Source organism: Leptosomus discolor, chromosome 10, assembly GCF_034619465.1.
Source record: "Leptosomus discolor isolate bLepDis1 chromosome 10, bLepDis1.hap2, whole genome shotgun sequence".
NCBI lineage: Eukaryota > Metazoa > Chordata > Aves > Leptosomiformes > Leptosomidae > Leptosomus > Leptosomus discolor.
This window is the reverse complement of record NC_141400.1, coordinates 20,121,094-20,134,080: the sequence shown is the minus strand read 5'-3', so window position 1 is coordinate 20,134,080 and position 12,987 is coordinate 20,121,094. Positions and strand designations below refer to the sequence as shown.

Sequence of the window (12,987 nt, the reverse complement as noted above, 5' to 3'; positions counted from 1 at the left end):
GAACTCTTGTTATTAAAGACTTAGTTGCTCTGTTTGTGATAGAGGAAATGATTATTCCAAGATCCTCATGAAGCCAGAAATTTACTTCTAGCTACCCTAAATACTACTTTCAGCTTCTCGTCTTGAGCACGTGTGCGATACTCGCTGCCTGATCTCCCCAGGTGTGATCAGAATCTTCCCACTGAGTCTTTTTCACATATTTCTCTTTCTTTTTAGGATCCTGTAGATATTATTGGAATGTGACTCCAGAGAAAAATGTGCTTTTTTAACAACTCAGTTGTTTAATCAGAATTTTTTAATGGAATTGCTACAACATGGCTTCCTCTGGGAATGAGGTAGAAAGATGGACTCACAGGCAAGGCAGCAGACTTGAAGAGCTGGTAGAACCTCTGACCTCTCCTGAAAACGGTAACCGCCTTTCACCAGTGAAGTCGCTCAGTGGCGTAGACCATCTCTTGCACCTCCCTGGAAGAGCAGACTCTGCTTACAGCTCTTTCTCAGGAGGATCAAATGTTCCCGAGTATCCCATCCCATCATGCTATGGTGAAAACTGCTGTTTGCCCCCAGAGCAGGGACCCTACATGGACTCAGAGTATGTGAGAGGTATTTATAATCTCAGTGCGGCGAACTCTGACCTCGGGTGCCTGCATCCATCCAGGGCACCAGACCTGAGCATCCATGATAGCTCTCCCAGCACCAGCCTCGCTGAACGCTGTGGAAGCACTCCTACCCGAGGGACTTCAAATCAGGGACCGCTGCCTCCGGCGGCACCTCCGCCTTCTCCTTCCACGCGACTCGATAGCTATAAAGTCATGAGACACCTTGAAAACTCAAGAGGGAGGCGCAACTCGGCAAGTCACAGCGAGTGCAGTGTGCAGCTGGCTCCTGGCGTGCGGGGCGATCCGCTAGCAGGTAGGGATGTACCATGGAGTCAACACAGGGGTGAAGTTACAGAGCAGGATATAGCGGCTGCTCGGGGAAAGACTCTGGAAAACAAGGGCCTTTCTTCTGATTCTAAGGATGAGGTATCCATATTAAAAATTCAGGGGTTAAAGATGGAGGAAAACGGAGAGTGGAGCCCATCCCAACAACTTATAAAGAGAGGCAATCCACACATTTTCAGCAGACCTTCTTCATTCATTTTTCAAGAATATTTAAAGACTGACTCTGTGGCTAATGTCCCGAAAATACTTTCGGTTTATAATTCAGTTCATGCTTATAAAACTCCTGAAGAGATGAACTCCAAGTCCTGTCTCCCAGCACAGACCACCCCCAGCACCGTTCATGAAGACAAACAGTACCCCTGCGGTGGACGCAAGCCAACGTTCAGAGAAGCGGCTCTGCAAAGCGCGATGCCAGAACCCGGCCAACGAAAAGGCTCCTTGCCCCGCGCTCAGTGCCCGCTCCGGGCCGAGCTGCACTCAGACATGGATCAAGATGTGTTTGAGGACAGTTGTGACTCAAAATATATGGAAAATGCTTTTCCACTTAAAAATGCTTCCAGGAAGCTGAACAGTTGTACAGACAAAAATCAGTGCTACGACTCTGAAGGAAAAATTGGGGGTGATGTTAGGGAACCAGTTCTGAATCAGCAAGCCAAAATGCAGAAATCATTGCCGTCCCGCAGCTACGATGCTGTAGAAGCAGAGTACCCTCGCTGTGAGGAGCTGGATCGGGGAAATAAGCAATGCTGTGATAATCCTAGCCAAATGGCTTTTTTCAGACCAAAGGAAGGTTCCCCATCTCAGTTTTTGCAGGAAGTCAAGAAAGAAAAACAAGCGAATACCAGCAGTCCTGACCTTCGTGCAAATCTAGAACAAGAGGAACCTCCTGTTCCTTGTCAGAAACATCAACCTGAATTTCAAAACCAGCTCTTAAGACAGCTTCAGGATGATCTTGCTGGTGAACAAATAACCAGGCAGACAACTCCCATGCTTTATTATCTTTCTGGGGGGAAAACCACCAACATCCTGCACCACAACAGGCTCACCCAATGTCAGGAGGACTCGAGGAGCTCACTGAAGGAATTTCCACCAAGCAGCTACTCTGCCTCAGCGCGGCATCTAGAGATGCAAAAGGAAAGCAATCTGCTTCAAAGGACCAACCACCACCATCAATGTAGTGCTGGTGATCTGCTTGAGGCTGAAGATCTCATCCTTGGGAGTTCTGCTTCATCCACAGATGAGAGTTTCAAGAATGACTACAGAGAGAGACTTAAAGTGGCTCAGAAAAAGGTTCTGAGAGAAACCTCCTTTAAAAGAAAAGACTTACAGATGAGTTTGCCCGTTAGACTGAGACAGAAGCCCTCTAAAAGGCCGACAATTGAACACCTTCGATCTTTCTCATTATCCAGTGCAAGTGAGGATGCCAAACCTGTTCCTTGTTCCCCTTCTCATCTAGAATCCTTGGAAAGTTTCAGCAGAGATGAAGAAATTAAAAAGCCACAAACAGGTCGAATAGGGGGAAGGAAAAGGGTAACAAAGGAGCAAAAGAAACTCTGTTACTCTGAGCCTGAGAAACTCGATCAGCTGGCAGATAAGGAAGGAGCATGGAGTCAAGTCAGGGATGAAATCCCTGAGGAAGATACAGTGGCAGCTAGAAGAAAGACTCTGGAAAACAGAGGGAGGGCACTTTCCAGTTCAAGTATCACCCGGATGGAGCTGAAACAAATCCAGCATACTGCACTGGTCGAGTACATGGAACGAAAGATTAATCAAAGACCAGGTAGTTCCCAACACCTCCCGCTGCATAAGCCACCCCTGCAGAAGAGGCTGTCGCATCCCAAATGGCCTCCTGGCAAGATTTCCAGTTTAAATGGGAGCAGGAAAATGCAAAACGATGAGGTTTTCTGCCAGGTTTCCTCTAAAGAAAAATCACCAGATGTTTTTCCTCCTTTGGCTTTTGTTCCCCCACTGAGCATGACCAGTGGGTATGAGCCCAGCTCTGCTGCTGCTGGTGCAGTGACCTCGAAGCACGGCCTGGCTCCCAGCAAAGGAGACGGGAGCTGCACCGGCAAGTGTGCGTCGGCTGAAAGCCTCCTGCAGGCCGGTGATCCGGCGCCTGGGAGAGCTCGCGAGAGGTCGAAATCCACGCCTCCTTCCACACAGGTAAGAGAGGTATGAAGGCAGTAATTCTTGTTTGAGTCCAACTTAATGACTGTCTACCTGCTGTAGAGAACCGGGGGACTGTTCACCTGAAAAACTGCTGAACTTCATGAATGAGGAATTAAGGCTTGATTTATTGGGGTTTTTTAGCGTGCAGCAGAGAGATGGTAGATGCAGAGGAGAAGCCACATTTGCTTAATGTGTAGGAAATGCTGCATACCTGTTTGAAAGCAAAACGCACGCTCTGCTTTGCAGCATGTCGGAGAAATAATTTGGGGGGATTCCGAGAGAAGCGCTACCAACTTTAACATGTTGCGGATTTATGATTGAGGTAACAGTTCATTGCTCTTGCAAGTATTGTATAAGAAAGTGTTGAGGACAAACAAGGTGTTCCTTAATGTGAAAAGTTGCCAGAGAATTGCGTAAGGATGGAAACCTGATCAGAGCTGACTCTAAGCATACCAAGAGCCCCTCGTTAGCCTTCAGTGAGCGCAGAGGTAAAGGCAGGGAGGATGGGAAGTGTCTGCTTCAAGGGACGTGTAGGCTGTGCTCTAGGGCTGGGCAATGCCAGGCTCACAAGGGTCCCTTCCAGAGCTGCAGAGGGGTGTGCGTGGGGTCTGGCGCTCAGAAATCACATTTGCAGAGGACACGTGCTGTGTGCAGGATGAGGCTGTTTGGGTTTCAGCAGTCACTGTTGTTCACTACAGCAGCTGCATTAGATCCCTGTCCCAGGAAAGGTTGTTGTAGGGAGATTTTGATAAATGACCAACTTTTCTGGGTCCTGAATCTGAAGGACGGTAGCTGTCAATACTGTTGTCAAGGAGAATAAAGAAGATAAAAGGGTCAGAAAACAAATAATCTAATATACTACTAAAATTACCCAACTGTGAAGAGGCTGACAAGCTTCTACCAATGCTGCCTGCTTTCTGAATTGTTATGAGAGTAGAGGATATATGTTGTTGCCAGTTCTTGTTTGTTTTTCTAGGAGAAAAATATAGATGCTACCTAGGAAGAGCATAATAGCAATTTCATTCATAAAAAAAAGAGAGACAAACTAAAAAAAAAACCCTCAACCAACCAACAACAACAACAACAAAAAAACCAACCAAAAAATACCCCGCAAACGAACAAACAAACAAACAAAATGCAAAAAAGCAGTCTTTGGTGGAATTACTCTGACATCTGCTGTTGACTTGCGTTGCTGGGGGTAACAAACAGGGAGTAAAATTAAACAGCTGCCTACTTTGAAAATGCTGGTTGTCCCAGTGTGCTGTTTTCATTTCCAGGACACTTACAGACATGCTGGTGGGGCAGCGGCACCGTCTCGGCGTTGCGAGAGCTGTCTTGGCACCCCCAGGTAAGGCCTGTGCCTAGGTAGAGCCTGTCTCCAAGGTGTGTGAACGCCAGTGGCAGCGGGGTTGTCTGCTCCTGTCCTCGTGTCTTGAGATCCTCCCTTGTCCAAATAGGAATAGTCATCCGCTAAGCTGTTTTTTTTGGTTTGGGATGGTCTTTAAAATCATTTTTAGTGCGTGGAGCAAAAAGTGGAAGATGCAGAGTGTACCTGAGGCGCCCTCCCTGCGGCAGCCGCTCTCCTTCACATCTCCGAGGTCACAGCTCCCTCATCTGCGCTCCACGAAAACGGCATCCGCAGCAGCTCGGATATGCCCAGTCTTGGAAAATATGGGTGATCACAGAGCGTGTAATAGGGACTTCTGGTGTGGTTTATTTAAAGTATTATGCCATTTCCACACAGCTAACTAGAAAGTTTGTATGTTGGCTCTATGTATTTGTTTTGCTTGTTTGAGGAGCACCAGAAAAACATCCGAACTCTCTCTCAACAAGGCTGTGATGCTGGCACTTGTGTGATCACAGAATTTCCACTGTTTCAGTCATTCAGAAAGATCCAAAGGGTTTCTGGAGGCTTGATTATCTTCAGGAAAAAAAATTGTATTTTTAGTAAAGTTTTGAAGTGATTCTTAAATTTCCTGGTTTAGCTAAGAGGCTTAGCAGGTCAGCATGAATATAACTGGAAGTCTTGGACAGAACAGTAACATTAGAAACCTGTTTGATTGTAGCTCTATAATATGTACTAAGCAATGAAAAGATGAGAAATCCAGAGCTGCTTTTGTTAGTAATTAATTTAGATTATCATCTTTGGGAACAGCTGTACGTACAGGTTTCATTCTGTTACAGCTGTATCTCATTTTTTCTCTTTCTTGTCCTCCACCAGAAAGTGCTGCTGAGCTGTGGTAGAAAACCCAGACTAGACGGGGCATGTCTGCCGTACTAATTGCTCAGATAAAAGTTCCAACTGGGACCAGCAGGCAGAGCAAACTATGATCATTACCCGCACCCGTAGTGTCTGTGGGTTGGTGGAAAAAAGCTTGAGGACGTTCTTACACATATTTTGCATCCATTCACTTGCACAATGTAATTTTGAGGCAGTTTTCACTGGTATCATCCGTTTTCCCTGGTAACTGCTGCAGATGGTTTGTTTAGCCTGCAGGCTGGTCCTACCCACCGCCATCGCAGTGAGGCCTGAGAATGAGTAAGAATAGGTGTCTCTGTACCTCTTTTCTCATCGTCTGTCACTCCATAAACATTTGTCAATCCATGAAAGTGGTATTGCGTCATCATCTCGTTAATTTAGGTATCACCGTGGTGCTTTGCAGGGGGTATTTTTAGCACCTTTTCGATGGAAAGGCTTTTCCAGTAGTAAGGGCCTCACTAAATCACCAGAACCAGGTGGGTCAAGTCAAGGTCAAATGAGGTTTTTATTCTTTAATTGCAGTGAAAAGTCACACGTAATATATCAGGTCTCTCTAAGTGACACTGATAGTCGTTACCTAGTACCAACTATGATTGAATTCTCCTTTGCCAAGCTGACTTACTTTTTTTGGGCAAAAAGCTAAAATGACTGTGTTAAAGCTGCAAAATAGAGCTGGAAGAAGGGAAGCTATGGGAGAAGATGGGATTTCAAGCAAGACTTTTGTGGCTGAGTCACAGCACAGCTCGATTTGGCCACATGAAAAGCTTCGTGTCTCCCCAGCGCCTGCTCGAGCCGGATAAACACAGCCCGGCTGCAAACCATCCCCCGAGCCCCACGTCTGCGTCAGGAAACCTGCCCAGACAAGCAGCGGCTGGCGATAGCATGGGGCTCGTGGGACTGGGTACAACAGCCCAGGCATTTGAAAGCTTTCCTAGCACAACAAGGTCTGCTGGGATGTTCTTCACTCGAGAAACTACTCTGTGTGCGTCCCTTCGTGGGGGGTAGGGCGGTCTCCGCTCTTAGGTGGTGTGTCTCTTCATCGCTCTCCGCTGCCCCGTCTCCTTCAGCAAAAGAAGCTGCCTACCTTCATGTCTCCGCACGTGGCTTGGGAAGGACTCGCACCATCCATAGAGACAGGGTTTATTAGTACATTTAGGGGAGGGAAGGACCAGTGCTCCCCCAGCCAGGTTGTTTTCATATGTGACCTGAGAGAAAGAGCGAAACAAAGGTGGACAAAAACCTGCAGTGAACTCTTTATGCCTGTCCTGAGGGGGAGAATTTTTGCTTAATGCCTACAACTTGGGAGCTGATATGCCAGGTTAGCATAGTTAAATGGGGGCTTATAAATCTTCCTTCCATCTAATACCTCTAGATTTCCTCCCTACTGTCCCCTCATAATCCCATTAGGTTATGAAAAATTTTGCTAGAGGAAAAAATAGATTTGTTCCTTCAGACACGATTAATAGAGTAGTATTTATGTGTAGAGATGTACTGACGGTTTTCACAAGCAGTTACATGAACATCAGGGACTGCAGAAGACGGCCTACGCGTACTTGAACCATCTTGTGTTCAACAGTGCTCCTATGTTCTTGCAAGTTCTGGTCCAAAGTGTATTTTAAAATTACGTGTCTCTACTTATTCTGTCATTGCAAATATAATTATTTATGCCCTGCAGACAGTAGCTTTTTCCATTGAGGTTTCTTCTGAAGTGATGCATCAGAAAACTCAAAGCACTGACTCAGACATGCATTGGCCAACTCAAAAGTAGAAGTTTGATCTCAAAATGGTTAACTGAAAGGATCGACTAAAACTTTTACTTAAGTCTAACGGCCATTTCAAACCAAAAGCCTCAGATGGTCGGTGTTTCCTCTGTGTTGGTCTTCAGTTTGCCCAATCAGAAGGAAGCACTAGCTGTCTTCTCTAGGAAGGGCTGAGAAGCGGGGAAGGGAGTGATGCCCAAGAGCCAGTGATGGTGTAAACCGGTTCTCACTCCTGGGCTGAAAGATTCTCACTACGGACACAAGAAGGGGCAAGGACCGTGACAGGAAAGGTTTGCCCTCTTGCAGCACAGTCACTGCCTCACAAGAGAGCTGGTGGAGGGAAATGCAAAATGTGAATTGTCCTGTTGCTGCCAGGTGGTTCCAGGTGTGGCCCGAGAAAGGTGTCGGCCAACCCCTGTCCCCACGAGTGTCTCACTCATCCTGCTGCCACCGTGCTCGCCAAGGCTGGTGGGATGGCTGTGTGCCTCTCACCCGTTTGTCAAATGGCATCGTGTGACATTTTGGGGCACTTTTTACTACGGGTTTATTTCAGAAAATGTGTTATGTTTTTCATAATGAGAAAATGAGAAATTTAATGGGGATTCAAACCATGCGGACTGGTGCAGCCAGACATTTTACATACTCCCTTTTTTTTTTTCCCCAAGCAAAATTAATAGGGATTATGGAATCTGAATTTTTAAAACTGTAATAAAAAGTAGAAGCTGGAAAGATAATGACAGTTACCTGTGGCTGCTTAAACAGTCTGCAAAAATATCTGTTGTAGAGGAAGCGTCTCAAATAAAAGGGAAGTGTCTTCTTTCTTACAGTTTCCATGATCCTGAGAAAGACGGATGCGAGAATCATGACTATAAAGACAATGACGTAACTGGATGTGCCTGTTGTCAGGATTGTAAGGAGCTGACGGCTGAAACCTCTATTCCAGTCCCAAGGAGTGGAAGGAAGGAAGATGCTCAGGTGGAGGAGGAATGCAGAGTGGAATCTCCAAATGGCCATGCTCTAATGAAGTGTCCAGAGCAGCAGCCTGCCACTCCTCGGGAGCAAGTGACGTCCTGCCACGCAGCGTTAGCTCAGCCTCACCACGGAGACGAAAATACAGCCAAAGGTTTAGTTGCAAAGGAAACATCCGTGCACAACAGCCAAGATGATATTCTCCCTGAGAGAGAGACAAACCTGACCAAAAGGAGACTGCAGTCTCCTGAAGACCAGCGATATGAAGAACTTGCTCTGGAGATCGTTGCCAAAGACAATTCTCTGGTGGATATTCTCATGCCCCATCCTAGTAGAAAAACTGCTTTAGACCTCATGGAGGATCTGTTTCCTGTTAACGTTTCCATGCTGGGTAAATCACACAGAAAAAAGGGAGACATACAGCGTGTGCAGGAGCATGAGTAAGTAGACAAACCCAACTATCCACTATTTTAAGAATATCATGTATATACTGGTAGTGAGATGACTTGATCATATTGGTTTTGTTTCATTCGCAAAATATTGCAGCTTTCTGGTTTACACATCAAGAAATATCTGAGGCTATGGGTATATGACGGAAGAAATGCGGCTCAGTGATACTTATTAAAAGAGACTGTGACAAACCTAGGCTGCAAACCTTTTGCTCTATATCTTTAAAAAAATTAGAATAATTGCTGCTGCGAGAAGAGAGGAGAGTGATTCTGAAATCAAGATGGACAAAACCATGAACATAATGTTTGAGACCAAAAGTCTTTAGTGTTTGCCACAGGTATTTATTTTCTGTTCCAATAGCAGGAAAAGTAGTAGAGATGCAACAGAAGAATGTCCTGAATCTGAACAGGATGCCAAGCAAAGGAGTGAAGATCCTACCTCTAAGGGAAACCAAGTCCTGAATAGGAGCGGAGACAGCACAAACGACCTGGACGACATCACGTCTAAGAAAGTATGTAGATGACCATCTGTTTCTTCACCACGACAAAGAAGTCGTTATTAATGTCATGTATATTACTGCGGATATTTTTATTCATGACTTTTACCCCAATAATAACGTTTCACAGATAATTTTGAATCCCTTTTTGCCAGTAGGTGAAGTCCTGGCAAATTGGCATATTGATTGGAAGTGGTGGTATTTAAATCCCGCCTGGTTTGATTCAGATCTCTTCTCCCACATACTTCACTTCAGCAGGTCATCAGGGGTGGGTTGTATCTGGAAGAAGCGTGCAGGGCTGGTTATAGGGCTCCTTGCAAGGCCAGCTCCTGTGCAGCAGCTGACTCACAATTTAACACTCAAGTCTGGTCTCAAAATCTATACAATCCGTTACCACTGGCAGCCTAAAGAACTCTGAGAGAACTGGCAGCAGTTTCTGCCCACTGCAGCACCCTATTAATTTCCGTACGTATAGGGAATTAGAGGTAGCTGGGACATAGCTGGACTAAGGTAGAAATGCAGCAGCTTGGAAGGGCAATGCGTAGCTTTGAAGAATTTGCGTGTTTTTTTCCCCTGTAGACACCTGGCCATGCTCCACTTCAGGTAATGACAGTCTGCCTTCCTGAAACCCCTTCTGCTGTGCACCTGGTGATATTTTTCATTACCCACTGTCTAACTGCTGCTCCTGTTCATGGTGGTGTTGGCTGGATCCCAAAAAAAGCTGATAAGGTTCTGCTCCCGCTCCGGTCTCGGGGCCTTTTTCCCTATCAACATGTCCCTATCAAACATCCTCCTCCGGTTGCTTTGCTACCCAGGCGCGGTGGCTTGCTTAAATCACCCATGGAACTGACTTTTCCTGTGCATATTGTAAATGAAATTCCAGTCAGCTCTTGCAGAGGTTGGTAACAGGGCTGTGATGCCATGCTCGTGTCTTAGAGCATAACCCCGTGTAACCATGTTGTAATCTTTCCTGTAGTTCCCTTCTGACTGATTGGAAGCTCTCTGAGCTAGGGATTATATCACCAGTTAAGGTGATTACCAGTAATTTGCTTTTCAGAGTTTGAGAATTAAGTAAGGCTTAGAAGATATTTCTCCCCCCGCCCCCCCCCCCCCCCCCCCCCCCCCCCGCCCCAGGCTTAAAATTATGTTAAAAGTCCAAACTTTGGCAAAGACAGTGTGAGGAAAATCCATTTTCTAGATATGATACAGATCCTCTTTGGCAATAACAGCCTGCTACGATTTTTTTTTTCCCCCCTCTTTGCAGCTGGAACTCATCTCCAGCCTCCGGTCAAAGCTGCAGGCCCTGTGGGAGGAAAGGGAGCTCATCCTCTCTGAAGCCAGGGAGTGCGCCGAGCGAGGCGAGGAGCTGGAGGCCACGGTGCGGGATGTCTGCAAGCCCAATGAGTTTGAGCGCTACATGATGTTCATCGGTGACCTGGAGAAGGTGGTGAGCCTCTTGCTCTGCTTGTCCAGCCGCCTTGCCCGAGTCCAAAACGCCATGAGGAGGATCGATGGCAACACAGATGCTGAGGAGAAGGTGAGTGAGAAGCGAGCAGGGTCTGTCACTTGTTTTGTTCGCTCCTTTCCGGGTGGCCTGTGCTCACCTCGTTTGTCCAACAGCTCTAAACATGTCAATTAGACACAAACGCCGCCCAGCCCTGGCCCGGGCAGTGTGTAGCGCCTTGCGGTGTGCTGTGTCCCCCCAGCTGAAGCAGAGCGGACCCCTGGTGTGGACCACAGGTTCAGTGCTGGAGAGCAGAAGCCCAGAGTGAGCTCTGCAGCTGGGCACTGGCGTGGCAGCACAAAGCCCTGAGAGGGCCTGAGCCTGAGGGGTGGCATTTGAACCCTGGGGCTGCTCCCTGTGGAATAGCTCCAAACCTGTGCTTCAGAGGGCGTTTTGTGGGTTTGGGTTGTTTTTTTTTTTGTCAGTGTGGTAATTACTGCCTTTGAAACCGTATTTCACTTAAAGGGCTTGTCTTAATTATAGCAAGCAGGAAGAAGATGCGGTCACAACTTGAGATAAAATTCCCTGTAGTTTAACTCACTACCCAGCTTGGCTGGAAAATTCGGAATTGTCTCGTCACCAGGAAGTTTTTTTGAGTCTGAAAAGTCTCTTTTTTTTTTGCTAGAGGAGACAAGCCAGATTTATCCCAGGAGCGATGCTTTGCTGCTGTGCTTACCACTTTTAGACGTATTTTTATCAGTGCAGTACCTGCTGTTCTCTCTCATTTGGAAACTAGAAAAGCTCAGAGTTAGGAAAGCTGGGGCTTCCTGGAGCCGTGCTGCTGCCGACCTGCCGCTGTAGGGGTTTATCGCAGTTCGTGTGCAGAAGGGCACCCAGAGAGTCCTGCCGTGCAGTGTGACCCAGAGAATCAGGATCTACCCGCTCCAAAACGTCAGTCGTGTTAACAGGAATAATTTTGAGCGGCTTTTCACGCTCACTTTGGCTTTTGTGGTTGGCGGTGGGGCTGCTCGTCCTTTAGTTTTATGTTTATGCTCTTCATAGTAGATACATTAAAATAATTTATTCAAGAATTCGCATAACATGCTCAATAAAGACGTGGTTACCTGCCAGCATTTTTTACAACCATCTCCCAGTTGCTCCAGTTGCCCTGGTGTTGGCAAACCCAGCAGTCTTGATCTTTGACTCCATTTTTAGGGTGTCGGTGGTGACCGTTGCTCTGTGCTCTGTTTATGGACACTGTCCTGAAACGGGACGTTTTCCAGCAGTGCCAGCCCTGTGAAAATCATTACAGCTGAAAGAGAATTAGCTAAAGTGTGAAAGGTATTAAAATCCTGTAGAACAGGCAAGGCTTGATTCTCGTGGGTTTGTTAAAAAAAAGCCTTTGATGAACAGTTACCGTCTGCATCAAAGTCACTTCATCGCATGTACCTTTCAGTAGAAGTCACGCTACCTTTTTTAACATGACTTTGGCACTCTGGTGACACACAGCTCGCAAAACACAAAGATAAGTGCCTTAAAGAGCTTCTAATTGAATCAAGATGGAGACAGGATACTTTAAAATTACCTGAATGTTAAGTATATTGATTTTTTTTTCCTGAGGGCAGCATGGAAGAAGTGAGCCTTGATGGGGTTTACTGGGTGTCTTTACCTTACAAGCCACAAGAATGAGTAATTCAATCGAGAAAAAACTCATGTGGAACACAAAGCCCACAAGAGGAAGTAATTAAACTAAATTGACTGTGGCTTCCAAATGAAGATCTAGAGTCTGCCAGGAATGATGAGTTTTCATGGTGTGCTGCTTTGTTTTCTCATCCTATTAGCAATCGCTGATCGAACGGCACAAGCTCTTGTCTAGACAGCGGGAAGATGCAAAAGACCTGAAAGAGAATCTAGATCGTAGGGAAAGAGTGGTCTCTGGTATCCTTGCCAAATACCTGACCGATCAGCAGCTCCAGGACTACCGGCGCTTTGTCCAAGTCAAGACCTCCTTGCTGATGGAACAGAAGGACCTCGAAGAGCAGATTAAATTTTTCGAAGAACAGTTAGAAAATCTGGAGAAAAGCATCCCCCTCTGATAGCCACCAACAGACCATCATCCGTTTTTGCACATCGCCATTTGCGACGCTGCCCTGGAAATCCGCGGGCGCTCGCTGCGCTGGGCTCGGGGTGGGGAAGCCTCGCAATCCTGTTAGCGCCACGGCAGCGACAAGCGCTTGGGTGCTCTGGGGCTGCCCTAGGTACACGCTGGACGTGCCTTCCCCTTTGGACGGGCCAACTGACGGCATCTGACAGTAGGTAGCAGCCTGCGTTTCGGAACCGACTGATAGGATGTGTTGCTCCTATTAACTTGGCGTGTATTTCCCTTCTTGTTGTCTGTCCATCTGTTTCCGGATTGACATAATCTCAATAAAAGAATGATACAAATATTTTCCTCTTGTGGGTGGGCTGAGTGTTTGAAATGAAAAATGATGTGG

At 46.6% G+C, this 12,987-nt stretch overlaps 1 protein-coding gene across 2 annotated transcripts; it reads left to right on the top strand.

Annotated features, from left to right (window-relative positions):
* Nucleotides 1-314: 314 nt before the first annotated feature.
* On the top strand, nt 315-12,588 carry SHROOM1 (shroom family member 1). Of its 2 annotated transcripts, none has more exons than XM_086471130.1 (6): nt 315-3,107; nt 4,391-4,461; nt 7,961-8,542; nt 8,916-9,063; nt 10,313-10,585; nt 12,334-12,588. In XM_086471130.1, the coding sequence occupies exons 1-6, from the start codon at nt 315-317 to the stop codon at nt 12,586-12,588; spliced, it is 4,122 nt and encodes a 1,373-aa protein (XP_086327256.1). The 2 variants fall into 2 exon arrangements, with proteins under 2 accessions (XP_086327256.1, XP_086327255.1); XM_086471129.1 differs by having other exon boundaries at nt 8,913-9,063.
* The last annotated feature ends 399 nt before the right edge of the window (nt 12,589-12,987 follow it).